The sequence below is a fragment of the Physella acuta genome, unplaced genomic scaffold (genome assembly GCF_028476545.2).
Source record: "Physella acuta isolate Inbredline_101_S28 unplaced genomic scaffold, ASM2847654v3 ptg000890l, whole genome shotgun sequence".
NCBI lineage: Eukaryota > Metazoa > Mollusca > Gastropoda > Physidae > Physella > Physella acuta.
In genome coordinates this window covers 687,080-705,496 of record NW_026732407.1, presented here as the reverse complement: position 1 = coordinate 705,496, position 18,417 = coordinate 687,080, and the positions used below count along the sequence as shown (strand labels likewise).

Below are 18,417 nucleotides of genomic sequence, written 5' to 3'. Positions count from 1 at the left end.
CTAACAGCTGCTGTCTCATAGCTGCACACGCTGTCTCATAGCTGTCCTACAGCTTCATGTACTAACAGCTGCTGACCTACAGCTTCACGTGCTAACAGAGACCCCTAGCAGCGACCTGGCATGCTCTAACACCAACGTTAATGAGTTGTCCAAAAAAACATGAGTGATAGCACAACAGTTTTGCTCTCCATGCTATCAGAGGACTGACAGACTCATTAGATATTTACCCCCCCCCTGATCTCACGACAACGTAATCACACCAGTCCATTGTTTTACAATCAACATTCCCCGCCAGCTACCGGAATGTACAGCTACAGGCATGTACAACTACAGGCACATACAGCTACAGGCATGTACAGCTACAGACATGTACAGCTACAGGCATGTACAGCTACAGGCACGTACAGCTACAGGCATGTACAGCTACAGGCACGTACAGCTACAGGCATGTACAGCTACAGGCATGTACAGCTACAGGCATGTACAGCTACATACAGATACAGGCATGTACAGCTACAGGCATGTACAGCTACAGGCATGTACAGCTACAGGCATGTACAGCTACATACAGATACAGGCATGTACAGCTACAGGCATGTACAGCTACAGGCATGTACAGCTACAGGCATGTACAGCTACAGGCATGTACAGCTACAGGCATGTACAGCTACAGGCACATACAGCTACAGGCATGTACAGCTACAGGCATGTACAGCTACAGGCACATACAGCTACAGGCATGTACAGCTACAGGCATGTACAGCTACAGGCATGTACAGCTACAGGCATGTACAGCTACATACAGATACAGGCATGTACAGCTACAGGCATGTACAGCTACAGGCACATACAGCTACAGGCATGTACAGCTACAGACATGTACATCTACAGGCATGTACAGCTACAGGCACGTACAGCTACAGGCATGTACAGCTACAGGCATGTACAGCTACAGGCATGTACAGCTACAGGTATGTACAGCTACAGGCATGTACAGCTACAGGCATGTACAGCTACAGGCATGTACAGCTACAGGCATGTACAGCTACAGGCATGTACAGCTACAGGCATGTACAGCTACATACAGATACAGGCATGTACAGCTACAGGCATGTACAGCTACAGGCATGTACAGCTACATACAGATACAGGCATGTACAGCTACAGGCATGTACAGCTACAGGCATGTACAGCTACAGGCATGTACAGCTACAGGCATGTACAGCTACAGGCATGTACAGCTACATACAGATACAGGCATGTACAGCTACAGGCATGTACAGCTACAGGCATGTACAGCTACAGGCATGTACAGCTACAGGCATGTACAGCTACAGGCATGTACAGCTACAGGCATGTACAGCTACAGGCATGTACAGCTACAGGCATGTACAGCTACAGGCATGTACAGCTACAGGCATGTACAGCTACAGGCATGTACAGCTACAGACATGTACAGCTACGTACAGATACAGGCATGTACAGCTACAGGCATGTACAGCTACAGGCATGTACAGCTACAGGCATGTACAGCTACAGGCATGTACAGCTACATACAGATACAGGCATGTACAGCTACAGGCATGTACAGCTACAGGCATGTACAGCTACAGGCATGTACAGCTACAGGCATGTACAGCTACAGGCATGTACAGCTACAGGCATGTACAGCTACATACAGATACAGGCATGTACAGCTACAGGTATGTACAGCTACAGGCATGTACAGCTACAGGCATAAACACCTACAGATACATACAGCTACAGGCTTGTATAGCTACAGACATCAACGACTTACCGAGTTGCACTTTTTGCGGCATTCTTTCCCCTTGGCCATATCGCAGCATGCCTTACCCGGCCACTGCTTCATCAGCCTGACCGCTGCAACAGATGGATGGGCATCATTAAAACATGGGGACATAATTAAAACATGGGGACATTATTAAAACATGGGGATTTCATTAAAACATGGGGACAAATTGGAGGTCAACACTGGGACAAGAAGATGGCCAACATCTGGTATAGGAGATGGTCAATATCGGGTCTAGGAGACGGTCAACATTGCGATAAACAAATATTGAAAGTTGGGACAGACATAAATTCACCATTTAGTCGTCTTGTTTAGGTCGTAAAAAAGTGATCCCACACGAAACTTGAGGACGTACGTGATAAATAAACGAATGAAACTTTAGAAAGAGCCGTTTGTTTTCTCACACAAGGCTATCAGATGTCGACCTTCTCGGCCTACACGCGTCTGTGGTCAATCGTGGGTTCACCCAATACAGCTTTAGCTTCACTTTAGTCAGCTGTTAGACTCCTTCACTTTAGTCAGCTGTTAGACTCCTTCACTTTAGTCAGCTGTTAGACTCCTTCACTTTAGTCAGCTGTTAGACTCCTTCACTTTAGTCAGCTGTTAGACTCCTTCACTTCAGTCAGCTGTTAGACTCCTTCACTTCAGTCAGCTGTTAGACTCCTACACTTCAGTCAGCTGTTAGACTCCTTCACTTTAGTCAGACTCCACTTCAGTCAGCTGTTAGACTCCTTCACTTTAGTCAGCTGTTAGACTCCTTCACTTTAGTCAGCTGTTAGACTCCTTCACTTTAGTCAGCTGTTAGACTCCTTCACTTTAGTCAGCTGTTAGACTCCTTCACTTCAGTCAGCTGTTAGACTCCTTCACTTTAGTCAGCTGTTAGACTCCTACACTTCAGTCAGCTGTTAGACTCCTTCACTTTAGTCAGACTCCACTTCAGTCAGCTGTTAGACTCCTTCACTTTAGTCAGCTGTTAGACTCCTTCACTTTAGTCAGCTGTTAGACTCCTTCACTTTAGTCAGCTGTTAGACTCCTTCACTTCAGTCAGCTGTTAGACTCCTACACTTCAGTCAGCTGTTAGACTCCTTCACTTTAGTCAGACTCCACTTCAGTCAGCTGTTAGACTCCTTCACTTTAGTCAGCTGTTAGACTCCTTCACTTTAGTCAGCTGTTAGACTCCTTCACTTCAGTCAGCTGTTAGACTCCTTCACTTCAGTCAGCTGTTAGACTCCTACACTTCAGTCAGCTGTTAGACTCCTTCACTTTAGTCAGACTCCACTTCAGTCAGCTGTTAGACTCCTTCACTTTAGTCAGCTGTTAGACTCCTTCACTTTAGTCAGCTGTTAGACTCCTTCACTTTAGTCAGCTGTTAGACTCCTTCACTTTAGTCAGCTGTTAGACTCCTTCACTTCAGTCAGCTGTTAGACTCCTTCACTTTAGTCAGCTGTTAGACTCCTACACTTCAGTCAGCTGTTAGACTCCTTCACTTTAGTCAGACTCCACTTCAGTCAGCTGTTAGACTCCTTCACTTTAGTCAGCTGTTAGACTCCTTCACTTTAGTCAGCTGTTAGACTCCTTCACTTTAGTCAGCTGTTAGACTCCTTCACTTCAGTCAGCTGTTAGACTCCTACACTTCAGTCAGCTGTTAGACTCCTTCACTTTAGTCAGACTCCACTTCAGTCAGCTGTTAGACTCCTTCACTTTAGTCAGCTGTTAGACTCCTTCACTTTAGTCAGCTGTTAGACTCCTTCACTTTAGTCAGCTGTTAGACTCCTTCACTTTAGTCAGCTGTTAGACTCCTTCACTTTAGTCAGCTGTTAGACTCCTTCACTTTAGTCAGACTCCACTTCAGTCAGCTGTTAGACTCCTTCACTTTAGTCAGCTGTTAGACTCCTTCACTTTAGTCAGCTGTTAGACTCCTTCACTTTAGTCAGCTGTTAGACTCCTTCACTTCAGTCAGCTGTTAGACTCCTTCACTTTAGTCAGCTGTTAGACTCCTTCACTTTAGTCAGCTGTTAGACTCCTTCACTTTAGTCAGCTGTTAGACTCCTTCACTTCAGTCAGCTGTTAGACTCCTTCACTTTAGTCAGCTGTTAGACTCCTTCACTTTAGTCAGCTGTTAGACTCCTTCACTTTAGTCAGCTGTTAGACTCCTTCACTTTAGTCAGCTGTTAGACTCCTTCACTTCAGTCAGCTGTTAGACTCCTTCACTTTAGTCAGCTGTTAGACTCCTTCACTTTAGTCAGCTGTTAGACTCCTTCACTTTAGTCAGCTGTTAGACTCCTTCACTTTAGTCAGCTGTTAGACTCCTTCACTTTAGTCAGCTGTTAGACTCCTTCACTTCAGTCAGCTGTTAGACTCCTTCACTTTAGTCAGCTGTTAGACTCCTTCACTTTAGTCAGCTGTTAGACTCCTTCACTTTAGTCAGCTGTTAGACTCCTTCACTTCAGTCAGCTGTTAGACTCCTTCACTTCAGTCAGCTGTTAGACTCCTTCACTTTAGTCAGACTCCACTTCAGTCAGCTGTTAGACTCCTTCACTTTAGTCAGCTGTTAGACTCCTTCACTTTAGTCAGCTGTTAGACTCCTTCACTTTAGTCAGCTGTTAGACTCCTTCACTTTAGTCAGACTCCACTTCAGTCAGCTGTTAGACTCCTTCACTTTAGTCAGCTGTTAGACTCCTTCACTTTAGTCAGCTGTTAGACTCCTTCACTTTAGTCAGACTCCACTTCATTCAGCTGTTAGACTCCTTCACTTTAGTCAGCTGTTAGACTCCTTCACTTTAGTCAGCTGTTAGACTCCTTCACTTTAGTCAGCTGTTAGACTCCTTCACTTTAGTCAGCTGTTAGACTCCTTCACTTCAGTCAGCTGTTAGACTCCTTCACTTTAGTCAGCTGTTAGACTCCTTCACTTTAGTCAGCTGTTAGACTCCTTCACTTTAGTCAGCTGTTAGACTCCTTCACTTCAGTCAGCTGTTAGACTCCTTCACTTTAGTCAGCTGTTAGACTCCTTCACTTTAGTCAGCTGTTAGACTCCTTCACTTTAGTCAGCTGTTAGACTCCTTCACTTTAGTCAGCTGTTAGACTCCTTCACTTCAGTCAGCTGTTAGACTCCTTCACTTTAGTCAGCTGTTAGACTCCTTCACTTTAGTCAGCTGTTAGACTCCTTCACTTTAGTCAGCTGTTAGACTCCTTCACTTTAGTCAGCTGTTAGACTCCTTCACTTTAGTCAGCTGTTAGACTCCTTCACTTTAGTCAGCTGTTAGACTCCTTCACTTCAGTCAGCTGTTAGACTCCTTCACTTTAGTCAGCTGTTAGACTCCTTCACTTTAGTCAGCTGTTAGACTCCTTCACTTTAGTCAGCTGTTAGACTCCTTCACTTCAGTCAGCTGTTAGACTCCTTCACTTCAGTCAGCTGTTAGACTCCTTCACTTTAGTCAGACTCCACTTCAGTCAGCTGTTAGACTCCTTCACTTTAGTCAGCTGTTAGACTCCTTCACTTTAGTCAGCTGTTAGACTCCTTCACTTTAGTCAGCTGTTAGACTCCTTCACTTTAGTCAGACTCCACTTCAGTCAGCTGTTAGACTCCTTCACTTTAGTCAGCTGTTAGACTCCTTCACTTTAGTCAGCTGTTAGACTCCTTCACTTTAGTCAGCTGTTAGACTCCTTCACTTTAGTCAGCTGTTAGCCTCCTTCACTTTAGTCAGCTGTTAGACTCCTTCACTTTAGTCAGACTCCACTTCAGTCAGCTGTTAGACTCCTTCACTTTAGTCAGCTGTTAGACTCCTTCACTTTAGTCAGCTGTTAGACTCCTTCACTTTAGTCAGCTGTTAGACTCCTTCACTTCAGTCAGCTGTTAGACTCCTTCACTTTAGTCAGCTGTTAGACTCCTTCACTTTAGTCAGCTGTTAGACTCCTTCACTTTAGTCAGCTGTTAGACTCCTTCACTTCAGTCAGCTGTTAGACTCCTTCACTTTAGTCAGCTGTTAGACTCCTTCACTTTAGTCAGCTGTTAGACTCCTTCACTTTAGTCAGCTGTTAGACTCCTTCACTTCAGTCAGCTGTTAGACTCCTTCACTTTAGTCAGCTGTTAGACTCCTTCACTTTAGTCAGCTGTTAGACTCCTTCACTTTAGTCAGCTGTTAGACTCCTTCACTTTAGTCAGCTGTTAGACTCCTTCACTTTAGTCAGCTGTTAGACTCCTTTACTTTAGTCAGCTGTTAGACTCCTTCACTTTAGTCAGCTGTTAGACTCCTTCACTTTAGTCAGCTGTTAGACTCCTTCACTTTAGTCAGCTGTTAGACTCCTTCACTTCAGTCAGCTGTTAGACTCCTTCACTTTAGTCAGACTCCACTTCAGTCAGCTGTTAGACTCCTTCACTTTAGTCAGCTGTTAGACTCCTTCACTTTAGTCAGCTGTTAGACTCCTTCACTTTAGTCAGCTGTTAGACTCCTTTACTTTAGTCAGCTGTTAGACTCCTTCATTGCCCATCTTGTGAGCGTTAGATTCGATCATTCCAAGTTCAATGCCTGGTCAGTTTGCTGTTTAACTCATATTCATAGGTCAAGCTCTAGGTCAGTCAGCTGTTTAACTCACATTCAATAGGTCAAACCCTAGCCTGTTCAGCTGTTTAAAGGTCCATTTGTTCATTCTTTCTCCGTTAACAAGTGCCAGTGCTAACACCGTGTAACATATCTCATGTCTTGTGTACCTCTATGTTCCCCGATAACTTATGTTCCCCTACATACGGAGATGTTCCCTTCATCAATAATTGTGCACATAAGCACCCAGTACACTTAAGTTTCCTGAACGCTCAAGTTCCCTGTACAGATACGTTCCCTGTACAGATACGTTCCCTGTACAAATACGTTCCCTGTACACACAAGTTCCCTGTATAGATATGTTCAGTGTACACTCAAGTTCCCGGTACAAATACGTTTCGTGTACACTCAAGTTCACGGTACAAATACGTTTCCTGTAAATATACGTTCCGTGTACACACAAGTTCCCTGTACTGAAACGTCCCCTGTACACTCAAGTTCCCTGTACACATACGTTCCTTGTACACTCAAGTTCCCTGAACAGATACGTTCCGTGTACACTCAAGTTCCCTGAACAGATACGTTCCGTGTACACTCAAGTTCCCTGAACAGATACGTTCCGTGTACACTCAAGTTCCCTGAACAGATACGTTCCGTGTACACTCAAGTTCCCTGAACAGATACGTTCCCTGTACATATACGTTCCGTGTACACATACGTACACTCAATGTTGACGAGTGTACAGATACGTTCCGTGTACACTCAAGTTCCCTGTACACATACGTTCCGTGTACACTCAATGTTGACGAGTGTGCAGACAAGCGGATCAACAGAGCTTGAATGTTGACGGCATTAAGCATGAAGGGGACTGAACTCTGGCCGTCATCTTGCTCCATCCCGTCTTACTCCCACTTATTACATCCATCAGTGAGTACAGGGGGAGGGGGTGTGTGGGGGGGGGGGGAGAGGCCGGCAGTCTTGTGGATGCCGCCATCACGTCTGCTTCATTGTACGGAGATGATTAGCATCAGATCGACATATCGCGAGGGGGTAGCGAGGGTGAAAACAGAAGGTAAGCAAGGCGGTTTGGGCCGGGCTAAAACAGCTGGCAAGTTTACGGTGCATGGAAGTTTAGACACGGTTAGACCTCCACACTTCGTGCTATGGTAAAGAAAACATTTGGACAAAACAGCACTAGAATGACAGGCCGATGTAACTAAAAGCACAGGACAATGCAACTGCAACTATAATTATAGGCCGATGTAGCTACTATTACAGGCCGATGTAACTAAAAAGATAGGCCGATGTAAATATAAGGACAGGTCGGTGTAACTACAATTATAGGCCGATGTAACTGCTAACACAGGCCGATATAACTACAAGCACTAGGCCGATGTATACGTAACTTTTCATCTTGTTTGTCGCTTGCCTTGATCTGTTTTTACATTATTTTTAGCCCAAGCAACACGATGATGTTCTTAGTTTAGAGGAAAATGGATAATGACAACCCCACCCTCTTTAAGAAGCGACCTGTCATCACCACCCACCCTCACCCCCGTTTCAGAGCATCTCTTTCAACACCCGCAACCCTTACTTCTATATCTACCTTTCAACACCCTCCCCGGCAGATAAGATGGTGAATGATTCTATTTTCACACAGAAAATACAAACACCAATTCCCCAATGTAAAAACAACACATCCGGACACACATGAGCACTAAAGTCGCAGATTGTTAAAAACTAACGGTCCTTGTTAGCAGCATGTTAACTGCATTCCACCCGTGGGGGAGGGGGTGGGGTACCCTAATGAAGGGATTACTAGGCCGCAGTCACACCACCTTAATCCTCAGGTAAAACACTAGTGGCCCGTAGCCACACCGCCTTAATCCTAACGTACTCACGGGGGATTAGAGGAAAACAAATAAGTAGCGGAGAGTGGGAGGGGATAGCGTCTCGTGTTTGGCTAGTAGAGCCTCGAGGGGTAGAGTTACCTCGGTGGCAGCCTCGTCTTCAGTGGGAACAAAAACTTGCCTGTCTCGCGTCGGCTATTGTTAGCTGCGACTTATGGGAAGTTTCGCACCTCGAGCGCCGGTCTATGGAAGGTCAGATCTATTGTCTCACCAGGCACATACACGACATAAGGCCATACAGATGATCCACCACAGTTACATGACCTAAGGCTGTACATGCGAGATAAGGCCATACAGTTTGTACATGATCTAAGGCCATACAGTTTGTACATGATCTAAGGCCATACAGTTTGTACATGAGGCCATACAGCTTGTACATGAGGCCATACAGTTTGTACATAATCTAAGGCCATACAGTTTGTACATGATCTAAGGCCATACAGTTTGTAAATGAGGCCATACAGCTTGTACATGATCTAAGGCCATACAGCTTGTACATGAGGCCATACAGTTTGTACATGAGGCCATACAGTTTGTACATGATCTAAGGCCATACAGCTTGTACATGAGGCCATACAGTTTGTACATGATCTAAGGCCATACAGCTTGTACATGATCTAAGGCCATACAGTTTGTACATGAGGCCATACAGTTTGTACATGAGGCCATACAGTTTGTACATGAGGCCATACAGTTTGTACATGAGGCCATACAGTTTGTACATGAGGCCATACAGTTTGTACATGATCTTAGGCCATACAGTTTGTACATGAGGCCATATAGTTTGTACATGAGGCCATACAGTTTGTACATGAGGCCATACAGTTTGTACATGAGGCCATACAGTTTGTACATGAGGCCATACAGTTTGTACATGATCTTAGGCCATACAGTTTGTACATGAGGCCATACAGTTTGTACATGAGGCCATACAGTTTGTACATGAGGCCATACAGTTTGTACATGAGGCCATACAGTTTGTACATGAGGCCATACAGTTTGTACATGAGGCCATACAGTTTGTACATGAGGCCATACAGTTTGTACATGAGGCCATACAGCTTGTACATGCGGCCATACAGTTTGTACATGAGGCCATACAGTTTGTACATGAGGCCATACAGTTTGTACATGAGGCCATACAGTTTGTACATGAGGCCATACAGTTTGTACATGAGGCCATACAGTTTGTACATGAGGCCATACAGTTTGTACATGAGGCCATACAGTTTGTACATGAGGCCATACAGCTTGTACATGCGGCCATACAGCTTGTACATGAGGCCATACAGTTAATCCCTACGGCCATACAACATGTACATGATTTGAGGCCATAAAGAATACACATAAAAACTTTGTAATCGGCCTTTACATGGCGTGTCTGAAGTCTGTTAAATGCCGGCTAGATCTAGTTGTTTGTGTGTTAACTAACTGCCTGCTGATGCACAAAACGATGCTGGTATGGTGTCAATTAACATATTGACACGCCGACAATTGGACACGCATTAAAAGCGTTATCATTAAGTAAAGGCTGTGTGACAAACAGACAGTGTGAGAAACAAGCAATGTGACAGACTGTGTGACAAACAGACAGTGTGACAAAAAGGTAGTGTGACAAACAGACAGTGTGACAAACAAGCAATGTGACAAACAGACTGTGTGACAAAGAGACAGTGTGACAGAGACTGTGACAAGCAGACAGTGTGACCAACAGACAGTGTGACAGAGACTGTGACAAACAGGCAGTGTGACAGAGTGTGACCAACAGACAGTGTGACAGACAGTTGACAAACAGTCTGTGTGACAGAGACTGTGACGAACAGACAGTGTGACAAACAGACAGTGTGACAGACAGACAATGTGACAGACAGACAGTGTGACAGACAGACAATGTGACAGACAGACAGTGTGACAAACAGACAGTGTGACAAACAGGCAGTGTGACAGACAGTTGACAAACAGTCTGTGTGACAGAGACTGTGACAAACAGACAGTGTGACAAACAGACACTGTGACAAACAGACAGTGTGACAGACAGTGTGAACGAGACTGTGACAGACAGGTAGTGTGACAAACAAGCAGTATTACAATAGGACAGTGTGACAAAAATAGAGTGTGAAAGAAGGAAAGACAGAATAAACCACCGGCTATCTGTTATAGAAGCCATGTATCGTACACAACTGCGTTTGACTAGACCAGTCTAAACAGACCCTGGGACAACATGCGTACAGCAGATTTTAGTGACTTAGATAGCCAGATTATTTATGTGTACATCCTTTTTGTAATCACAGTCAATTTGTGTGCGGAGGCCACCTTTTACGGAAAGTTCAAGGTCGATGACATTTGAGCCAAGCTGACCAGCTGCAGCGTCCGGGCTGTGTCACGTCTGTCATGCGTTGGGATGGGGGGAGCGGTCAAGGGTCAGCACTGCCCACCCAGTCACGGAGCGGGACACAGGAAGGGTCAGCAAAGTGTGTGTCGTTCACACACGGTCTGGTGTGTCAGTGTGTCAAAACGTTTTCATCTTCTCCATACAGGTCCCTCATATGTAGGTCCATATCGCCCACCCGTCACTATACACACACACACACACATATATATATATATATATATATATATATATATATATATATATATATATATATATATATATATATATATATATATATATATATACACACACACATCCATACACACACACGTAAAGCTCCATTGACAAAGGCCTCCTGTACTTTGTGGGCCTGTCTAAAATAAAACATGGGACGCCACTCTAGAACACGTCCCAGACGCCCAAGGCTTAGCTCCGTATCCTAGCGACGGCGACATCAAAGCCGCCTGATGTCAGCGATGCCATGATTGTCAGTGGCTGTGAATATTAGCGCGGTGATTTATGTCCTGGTTGTACAGCCGGGCTGTCCTCGTCTGACGGGGTGATGGACACCGGACATTTACGTGGGGGGAGGGGGGGGGGGGAACCTGGGCTTACAGCAGGTGTAAGGGCTGGGGGAGGTGGAGGTACCTGGGCTTACAGCAGGTGTAAGGGCTGGGGTAAGGAGAGCCAACAGGTGTAAGGGCTGGTGTAATGAGAGCCTACAGGTGTAAGGGCTGGTGTAATGAGAGCCTACAGGTGTAAGGGCTGGTGTAATGAGAGCCAACAGGTGTAAGGGCTGGTGTAATGAGAGCCAACAGGTGTAAGGAATGGGGTAATGAGAGCATACAGGTGTAAGGGCTGGTGTAATAAGAGCCAACAGATGTAAGGGCTGGTGTAATGAGAGCCAACAGGTGTAAGGAATGGGGTAATGAGAGCCGTCAGGTGTAAGATGTAATGGCTGGGGTAATGAGAGCCTACAGATGTAAGGGCTGGTGTAATGAGTGTCAACAGGTGTAAGGGCTGGGGTAACGAGGCCACACCCCAACACAGGTACTCAGCGTATCAAACCAGGGTACAGCCTTGTACTTAATTTAAAACAAAGCTGTTGAAATATACACTTAGATACAAAAGCCCTACCATTAATGATACTTTTTAGAGAAAAATAAAAACTTATAGAAATACTGCACTACCGAGAAATTTTTTTACTATATCAATGGCCGGCGCCGTGAAGATACGAAGTTGGCCGATGACACCGAGGTTCAAGGCCACTGGGCGCCACTAGGTGACACGGTGGACTCACGGTCATTGGCTCCCCATCATGACAGGCGCGTTGTTCAAATACAAGTTTGTCAAGACTAATGATGTAGCCTGTCTGTTACTGAGGATGGGGGCAGCCGTGATTAGAGGGGGGGGGGGTCATGCCTCTCTCGAGGGTCGTGGGGAATAACGAGAGGACCAATGATAACAGACTATGAGGGTCCTGTGAACGGAAGGATAGCAAACTACATGTCAGGATTAGGGTCCATCTCATGGCAGGAGACCATGTCAGGATTAGGGTCCATCTCATGGCAGGAGACCATGTCAGGTCCATCTCATGGCAGGGTATGTCAGGATTAAGGTCCATCTCATGACAAGACCCTAGACCATGTCAGGATTAGAGTCCATCTGACTGGCTAAGGACTGGCACACTAGCAACAAGTTTTTCCCCTATACAAGATGGATGCCAGATAAAACATTATCACGTACTACAACAGTGGCATGTTGAGTCCACAACATTTAGTATCAACCAAGAGGCGCAACTATCTGCAGTTCGCTGAGGTGTGGGGATGTACACCATTGTGACCATGTACAAAATGGTGTACAAAATAACACCTTACACCTTCTATGGGGTGTTCATATTGGGACCGGTCACTATAGAAAATGGGACCAGGCACTCTGTATGGTGTACAAAATGGGACCCGGCACTTCAACCGCAGAGTGTCCCGCGTAAAGTGCACCGGAAGAGACCGTACCGTATGCACCAGCACAAGTGCACAAAGACAGAACACTTTCTTTAGTGGCGCTGATCTCAAGTGGGCGGGGACGGGGTGGAGAGCTAGCGTAATCACAGGCCGCCATGTTGGCTGGACAAATGACTGCACCACGTGATACAGGCGAGAAATATTTGGAGAGGGTGCCAATAAAAGCCCTGGATCACGGGGCGCCCAATTATTGACAGGGCAGGTATCATATTGTTGACACGAATCTAAGAGTTGATAGCACAAGTCTACAATTAGTTCGGGATTTCGAGACCTTCACTCGTACTGTCTTCAAGGTATTTCAAGAGGGACAGAACTCAATGGCGGAGTTTCTTGCGCGGTATTCAAGCACTCGGCTGTATACACAAGTCCCGACAACTGAAGAGGGTTCTGAGATGAAGGGGCAAATCACTCGCATGGAACAGATTACCGCCCTTTGCTTTTGACGCAGCTGACAACAAAACGGTCATTGAAATTCTTGTCCGATTCTACAGGTGTCTTTGAAAGTAGGGCTTCGTGGGCTCACACAATATGGCAGGGGTCTGTGTGGGGGTCACACAAAATGGCAGGGGTTTGTGTGGGGGTCAAACAAAATGGCAGGGGTCTGTGTGGGGGTCACACAAAATGGCAGGGGTTTGTGTGGGGGTCAAACAAAATGGCAGGGGTCTGGGTGGGGGTCACACAAAATGGCAGGGGTCTGTGTGGGGGTCACACAAAGTGGCAGGGGTCTGTGTGGGGGTCACACAAAGTGGCAGGGGTCTGTGTGGGGGTCACACAATATGGCAGGGGTCCGTGAGAGCACACTATACCGCAGAGGTTGTGTGGGCAGACAATACGACCAACATTTAGGGCAGTCCATCCACCGCTGGCCCTGTGATGCAACAGTGGTCAAACTGTGACTGGACCACGACAATAGCCGCTGAGTGACGGCTGTATTGTTCGTTTGATGTGCAGCCGACATCCCCGACCACAAATAATTGCACCCCCTGGGGGCGCCCTCTGTTAAAAGACAAACGTGGACGGTGGGGAATAAAGGGATAGCGATTAAACTGTTCGTACACAGAGGTAACAGGCAACGGGTGTGTGTCCTACTCGACAAAGGACATGTCCTACTGAACACATGACATGTCCCACTGGACACCGGACATGTCCTACTGGACACAGGACATGTCCTACTGGACACCGGACATGTCCTACACTTTTGTTAGTATACCACAAGCAATGTTCCCTCTAAAGGGGAAAAGATATGTTTATTTTACAAAAACCGCGCAGCTTAGAGGGAACATTGACCACAAGAAGCTAATTGAATAGTGATAAGTAATAATAATAATACAAAACTTAGTCATCCGAACTTTAATCTATTAGAAACACTAATTGCATCATACAAACTTTGTGTTATCTTCAACTAAAGCTAGTATAACTGAAGGAGTGTTTAAAAAAAAAAAAAAAAAAAAACATCAGAAAGGGCAATAAATAAATAAATAAAGTTACATAAAATGATATAAGCAAATACTAATACAATGTTTAAAAATGAGCCCCACAAATATTCATGACACAAGTTTCCAAAAAAAAAAAACCTGACACATCAATTTAGTTGTATGATGTGCATAGCCTCTATCACTACAGCCGATATTCATATAAGGTTGGTATAGGAGATCCTTCATAACGTAACACCGATCTTATGATACGTAGCAAGGGGTACGTTTCAAATGTAAGAAGGTATCTTTAACTAGCATAGCCCCCGGCGTCCAGAAGCCCCAGTAAGACCCTAGCCAACGAACCAAAGGTATGTGGATTAATCCCGCTTTATTCCGCCACTCGGTGAAACGATACAGTGGTTATTGGATTTAACGGATATCACGCTTCACTGATCCGATGGATTCTTGTCTCCATGAGGAATATTTCAACAGCTACCCCTGTGTATTATTTGTATACGCATGAAATTGATGTTCAGATAACGTAATGCCTACGTCGAGCGCTAAAGCGCACGATCTGGAGTTTGGTTTCAGTGTGTAGAACGTCCCTGAGTCAACCCAGATCTGGTTAGTACCTGACTCGTGTTGGTGAAAGGAGCTGTCCACTATATCGCTTCAGAAGCTGTTGTGGTCAAACAAGAAGTCCACGAATCTCATTTTACGTGGTTAGATGAACTCTACTTCACCTGACACAAAGACCAAATTGTCACTGTACTTTTGTCTACAGCGGGAATTTTTGTTAAGACATTGATGAAGATTTCAAATGAGATCAATAAACTTAATAAAGCTACTAGCTGCAGCTACATCAGTATTTTGAGACGAGACCATGGCTGTAGCTACACACATTATTAGAGACAAGATAATTGCTGCAGCCATCACCGAGAACAGACGGAGCGAATAAGTCGTGGCTAAAGTTATCACAAAATAGAATGGCTAAAGTTATCACAAAGTAGAATGGCTAAAGTTATCCCAAAGTAGAATGGCTAAAGTTATCCCAAAGTAGAATGGCTAAAGTTATCACAAAATAGAATGGCTAAAGTTATCACAAAGTAGAATGGCTAAAGTTATCCCAAAGTAGAATGGCTAAAGTTATCACAAAATAGAATGGCTAAAGTTATCACAAAGTAGAATGGCTAAAGTTATCACAAAATAGAATGGCTAAAGTTATCCCAAAGTAGAATGGCTAAAATTATCCCAAAGTAGAATGGCTAAAGTTATCACAAAATAGAATGGCTAAAGTTATCCCAAAGTAGAATGGCTAAAGTTATCCCAAAGTAGAATGGCTAAAGTTATCACAAAGTAGAATGGCTAAAGTTATCCCAAAGTAGAATGGCTAAAGTTATCCCAAAGTAGAATGGCTAAAGTTATCCCAAAGTAGAATGGCTAAAGTTATCCCAAAGTAGAATGGCTAAAGTTATCCCAAAGTAGAATGGCTAAAGTTATCCCAAAGTAGAATGGCTAAAGTTATCCCAAAGTAGAATGGCTAAAGTTATCACAAAGTAGAATGGCTAAAGTTATCCCAAAGTAGAATGACTAAAGTTATCACAAAGTAGAAGGGCTAAAGTTATCACAAAATAGAGCATGACAATTGCATCAATTATCTCTGAACATACCTGGTAGTGTGGCGTTGATACATTGCCAGAAGTCAGTCTGAAACAGAAGCAATTTGTACAGGTGAAAACATACAGGTAAAAACATAGTTTAAAACATACAGGTGAAAACATACAGGTAAAAACATAAAGGTAAAAACATAAAGGTAAAAACATAAAGGTGAAAACTTACAGGTAAAAACATACAGGTGAAAACATACAGGTAAAAACATACATGTGAAAACATACAGGTTAAAACATACACGTGAAAACATAGTTTAAAACATACAGGTGAAAACATACAGGTTAAAATTTACAGATTAAAATATACAAATACCATTCAAACAAGTTGGTTAAAACATTAAACAGCTTAATATTTATAAACAGTACAAATAAAAGTATAAAAAGTACAATAAAATAAAATAAAACAGGCAAAAAAAAAAACGTACATACATACATATGAAAATCACTGTTTTAAAATTTGTGATATTAAAATCAAAACCAAACATAGCCAGCACACAACACAATGCATCAACATATAAGCACCACACAACAACAACAACACACAACGCAACAACATACCACACAACACAACACCATATGACCACTAAACCATAACAATGTACTCACGAATTCTGGCGTGCATTCTTCAGCTGACGTCAGCAACATCTGTATTTGTGGTATAGGTGAGTCTTGGTTGTGTACCTGGTCAGTTGGGGAGGAAACAGGTAAATACAAATAGACAAACAGGTAAATACAAATAGACAAACAGGTAAATACAAATAGACAAACAGGTAAATACAAATAGACAAACAGGTAAATACAAATTGACAAACAGGTAAATACAAATAGACAAACAGGTAAATACAAATAGACAAACAGGTAAATACAAATAGACAAACAGGTTAATAAAAATAGACAAACAGGTTAATAGAAATAGACAAACAGGTAAATAGAAATAGACAAACAGGTAAATACAAATAGACAAACAGGTAAATACAAATAGACAAACAGGTAAATACAAATAGACAAACAGGTAAATACAAATAGACAAACAGGTAAATACAAATTGACAAACAGGTAAATACAAATAGACAAACAGGTAAATACAAATAGACAAACAGGTAAATACAAATAGACAAACAGGTTAATAAAAATAGACAAACAGGTTAATAGAAATAGACAAACAGGTAAATAGAAATAGACAAACAGGTAAATACAAATAGACAAACAGGTAAATACAAATAGACAAACAGGTAAATACAAATAGACAAACAGGTTAATACAAATAGACAAACAGGTGGCGAGTACAGGGTTTAAGACATTTAGTTCGACTAGAACAGTCGTGGACATTTTGTTGGCTGTTAGATTCGTGGACATTTTGTTTGACTAGAATAGGCTAATGTTAGATTCGTGGACAGTGTGTATGCTAGATTTGTAGCCATATTTTTTACTTATATCAGAGACGAAAGAAATAAGTAAATGACAAGTAAAAATAGACTTCTAAGAGCATGAAACAAGTCATAAAGCTAACCAAGGCCGCAGTTTTGAAAAAAACAAGTTTGCTAATTTTTATCGTCTGATTAAAATATGCATAAATTAGTGAATACGTCAAGCTTCGTATGATTAATTGTTGGTCAGGCTTGACAAAGATGATAGCGATATTTAAGGTTGGGTCGTGACTGTGGGTTATGTACGGGGGTACACATGGGCGGGGCATAAATGTACGGGGGTACCCATGGGCGGGGCATAAATGGACTGTGGGATATGTACGGGGTATAAATGTACTGTGGGATATGGACGGGGGGTACCCATGGGCGGGGCATAAATGGACTGTGGGATATGTACGGGGTATAAATGTACTGTGGGATATGGACGGGGGGTACCCATGGGCGGGGCATAAATGGACTGTGGGATATGTACGGGGTATAAATGTACTGTGGGATATGGACGGGGGGTACCCATGGGCGGGGCATAAATGGAATGTGGGATATGGACGGGGATACATATGGGGGGGGGGGAGCATAAATGTACTGTGAGATATGGACGGAAGTACACATGGGCTGGGCATAAATGGACTGTGGGATATGTACGGGGGTACCCTTGGACAGGGAATAAATATACTGTGGGATATGTACGGGGTATAAATGGACTGTGGGATATGTACAGGGGTAACCATGGGCGGGTCATAAATGTACTGTGTGATATGTACGGGGGTACCCATGGACAGGGAATAAATGGACTATTGTGTGAATGAACCTAAGTAGCTACCAGCAAGGTTGTTTGCCAAAGATAAGCTGTCGCGTTATCTGGGATATGATGATGGATGGTTAACATACCTGGTGTACACGGAAGGCGTGGGTAGACGGGCTAGGTGGGGGAGGGGTACATGGAAGGGTGGGTCAACAGAGGAAGAGGGTCATTTAAGGAAAGGGGTCTTTCAGAACAATAACTCGTATAGAGAGGGTAGGACATAGGTTGGGCTATGCAGTGGAAAGTGGGTCTTATTATAAGGAGGAAGAAGAAGACACATAGTAACTTAAATCCTGGGGTTGGGGGGGGGGGGGGATCAGGTGAAATTACTTATATAGGAGGTGGGTCATAAACATGAGGATAAAACATACATAGTGCATGGCTCATGGACGGGGGACATACACGGGGTTTAGCCAAGCCCTAACGGACAGACACGGGGTTTAGCCAAGTCCT

The 18,417-nt window shown here is 43.9% G+C and overlaps 1 protein-coding gene across 1 annotated transcript in view; it reads right to left on the bottom strand.

Moving 5' to 3' along the window:
• Positions 1-18,417, bottom strand: part of LOC131952818 (reversion-inducing cysteine-rich protein with Kazal motifs) — a 42,864-nt gene that overhangs the window by 16,325 nt on the left and 8,122 nt on the right. Inside the window, exons 3-5 of the mRNA XM_059315678.1 lie at positions 16,342-16,416; positions 15,736-15,772; positions 1,799-1,881 (exon numbers count right to left, since the gene is read on the bottom strand). Of these exons, the coding sequence (XP_059171661.1) occupies positions 1,799-1,881; positions 15,736-15,772; positions 16,342-16,416 (195 nt within the window). The remainder of the gene's footprint in view (positions 1-1,798; positions 1,882-15,735; positions 15,773-16,341; positions 16,417-18,417) is intronic.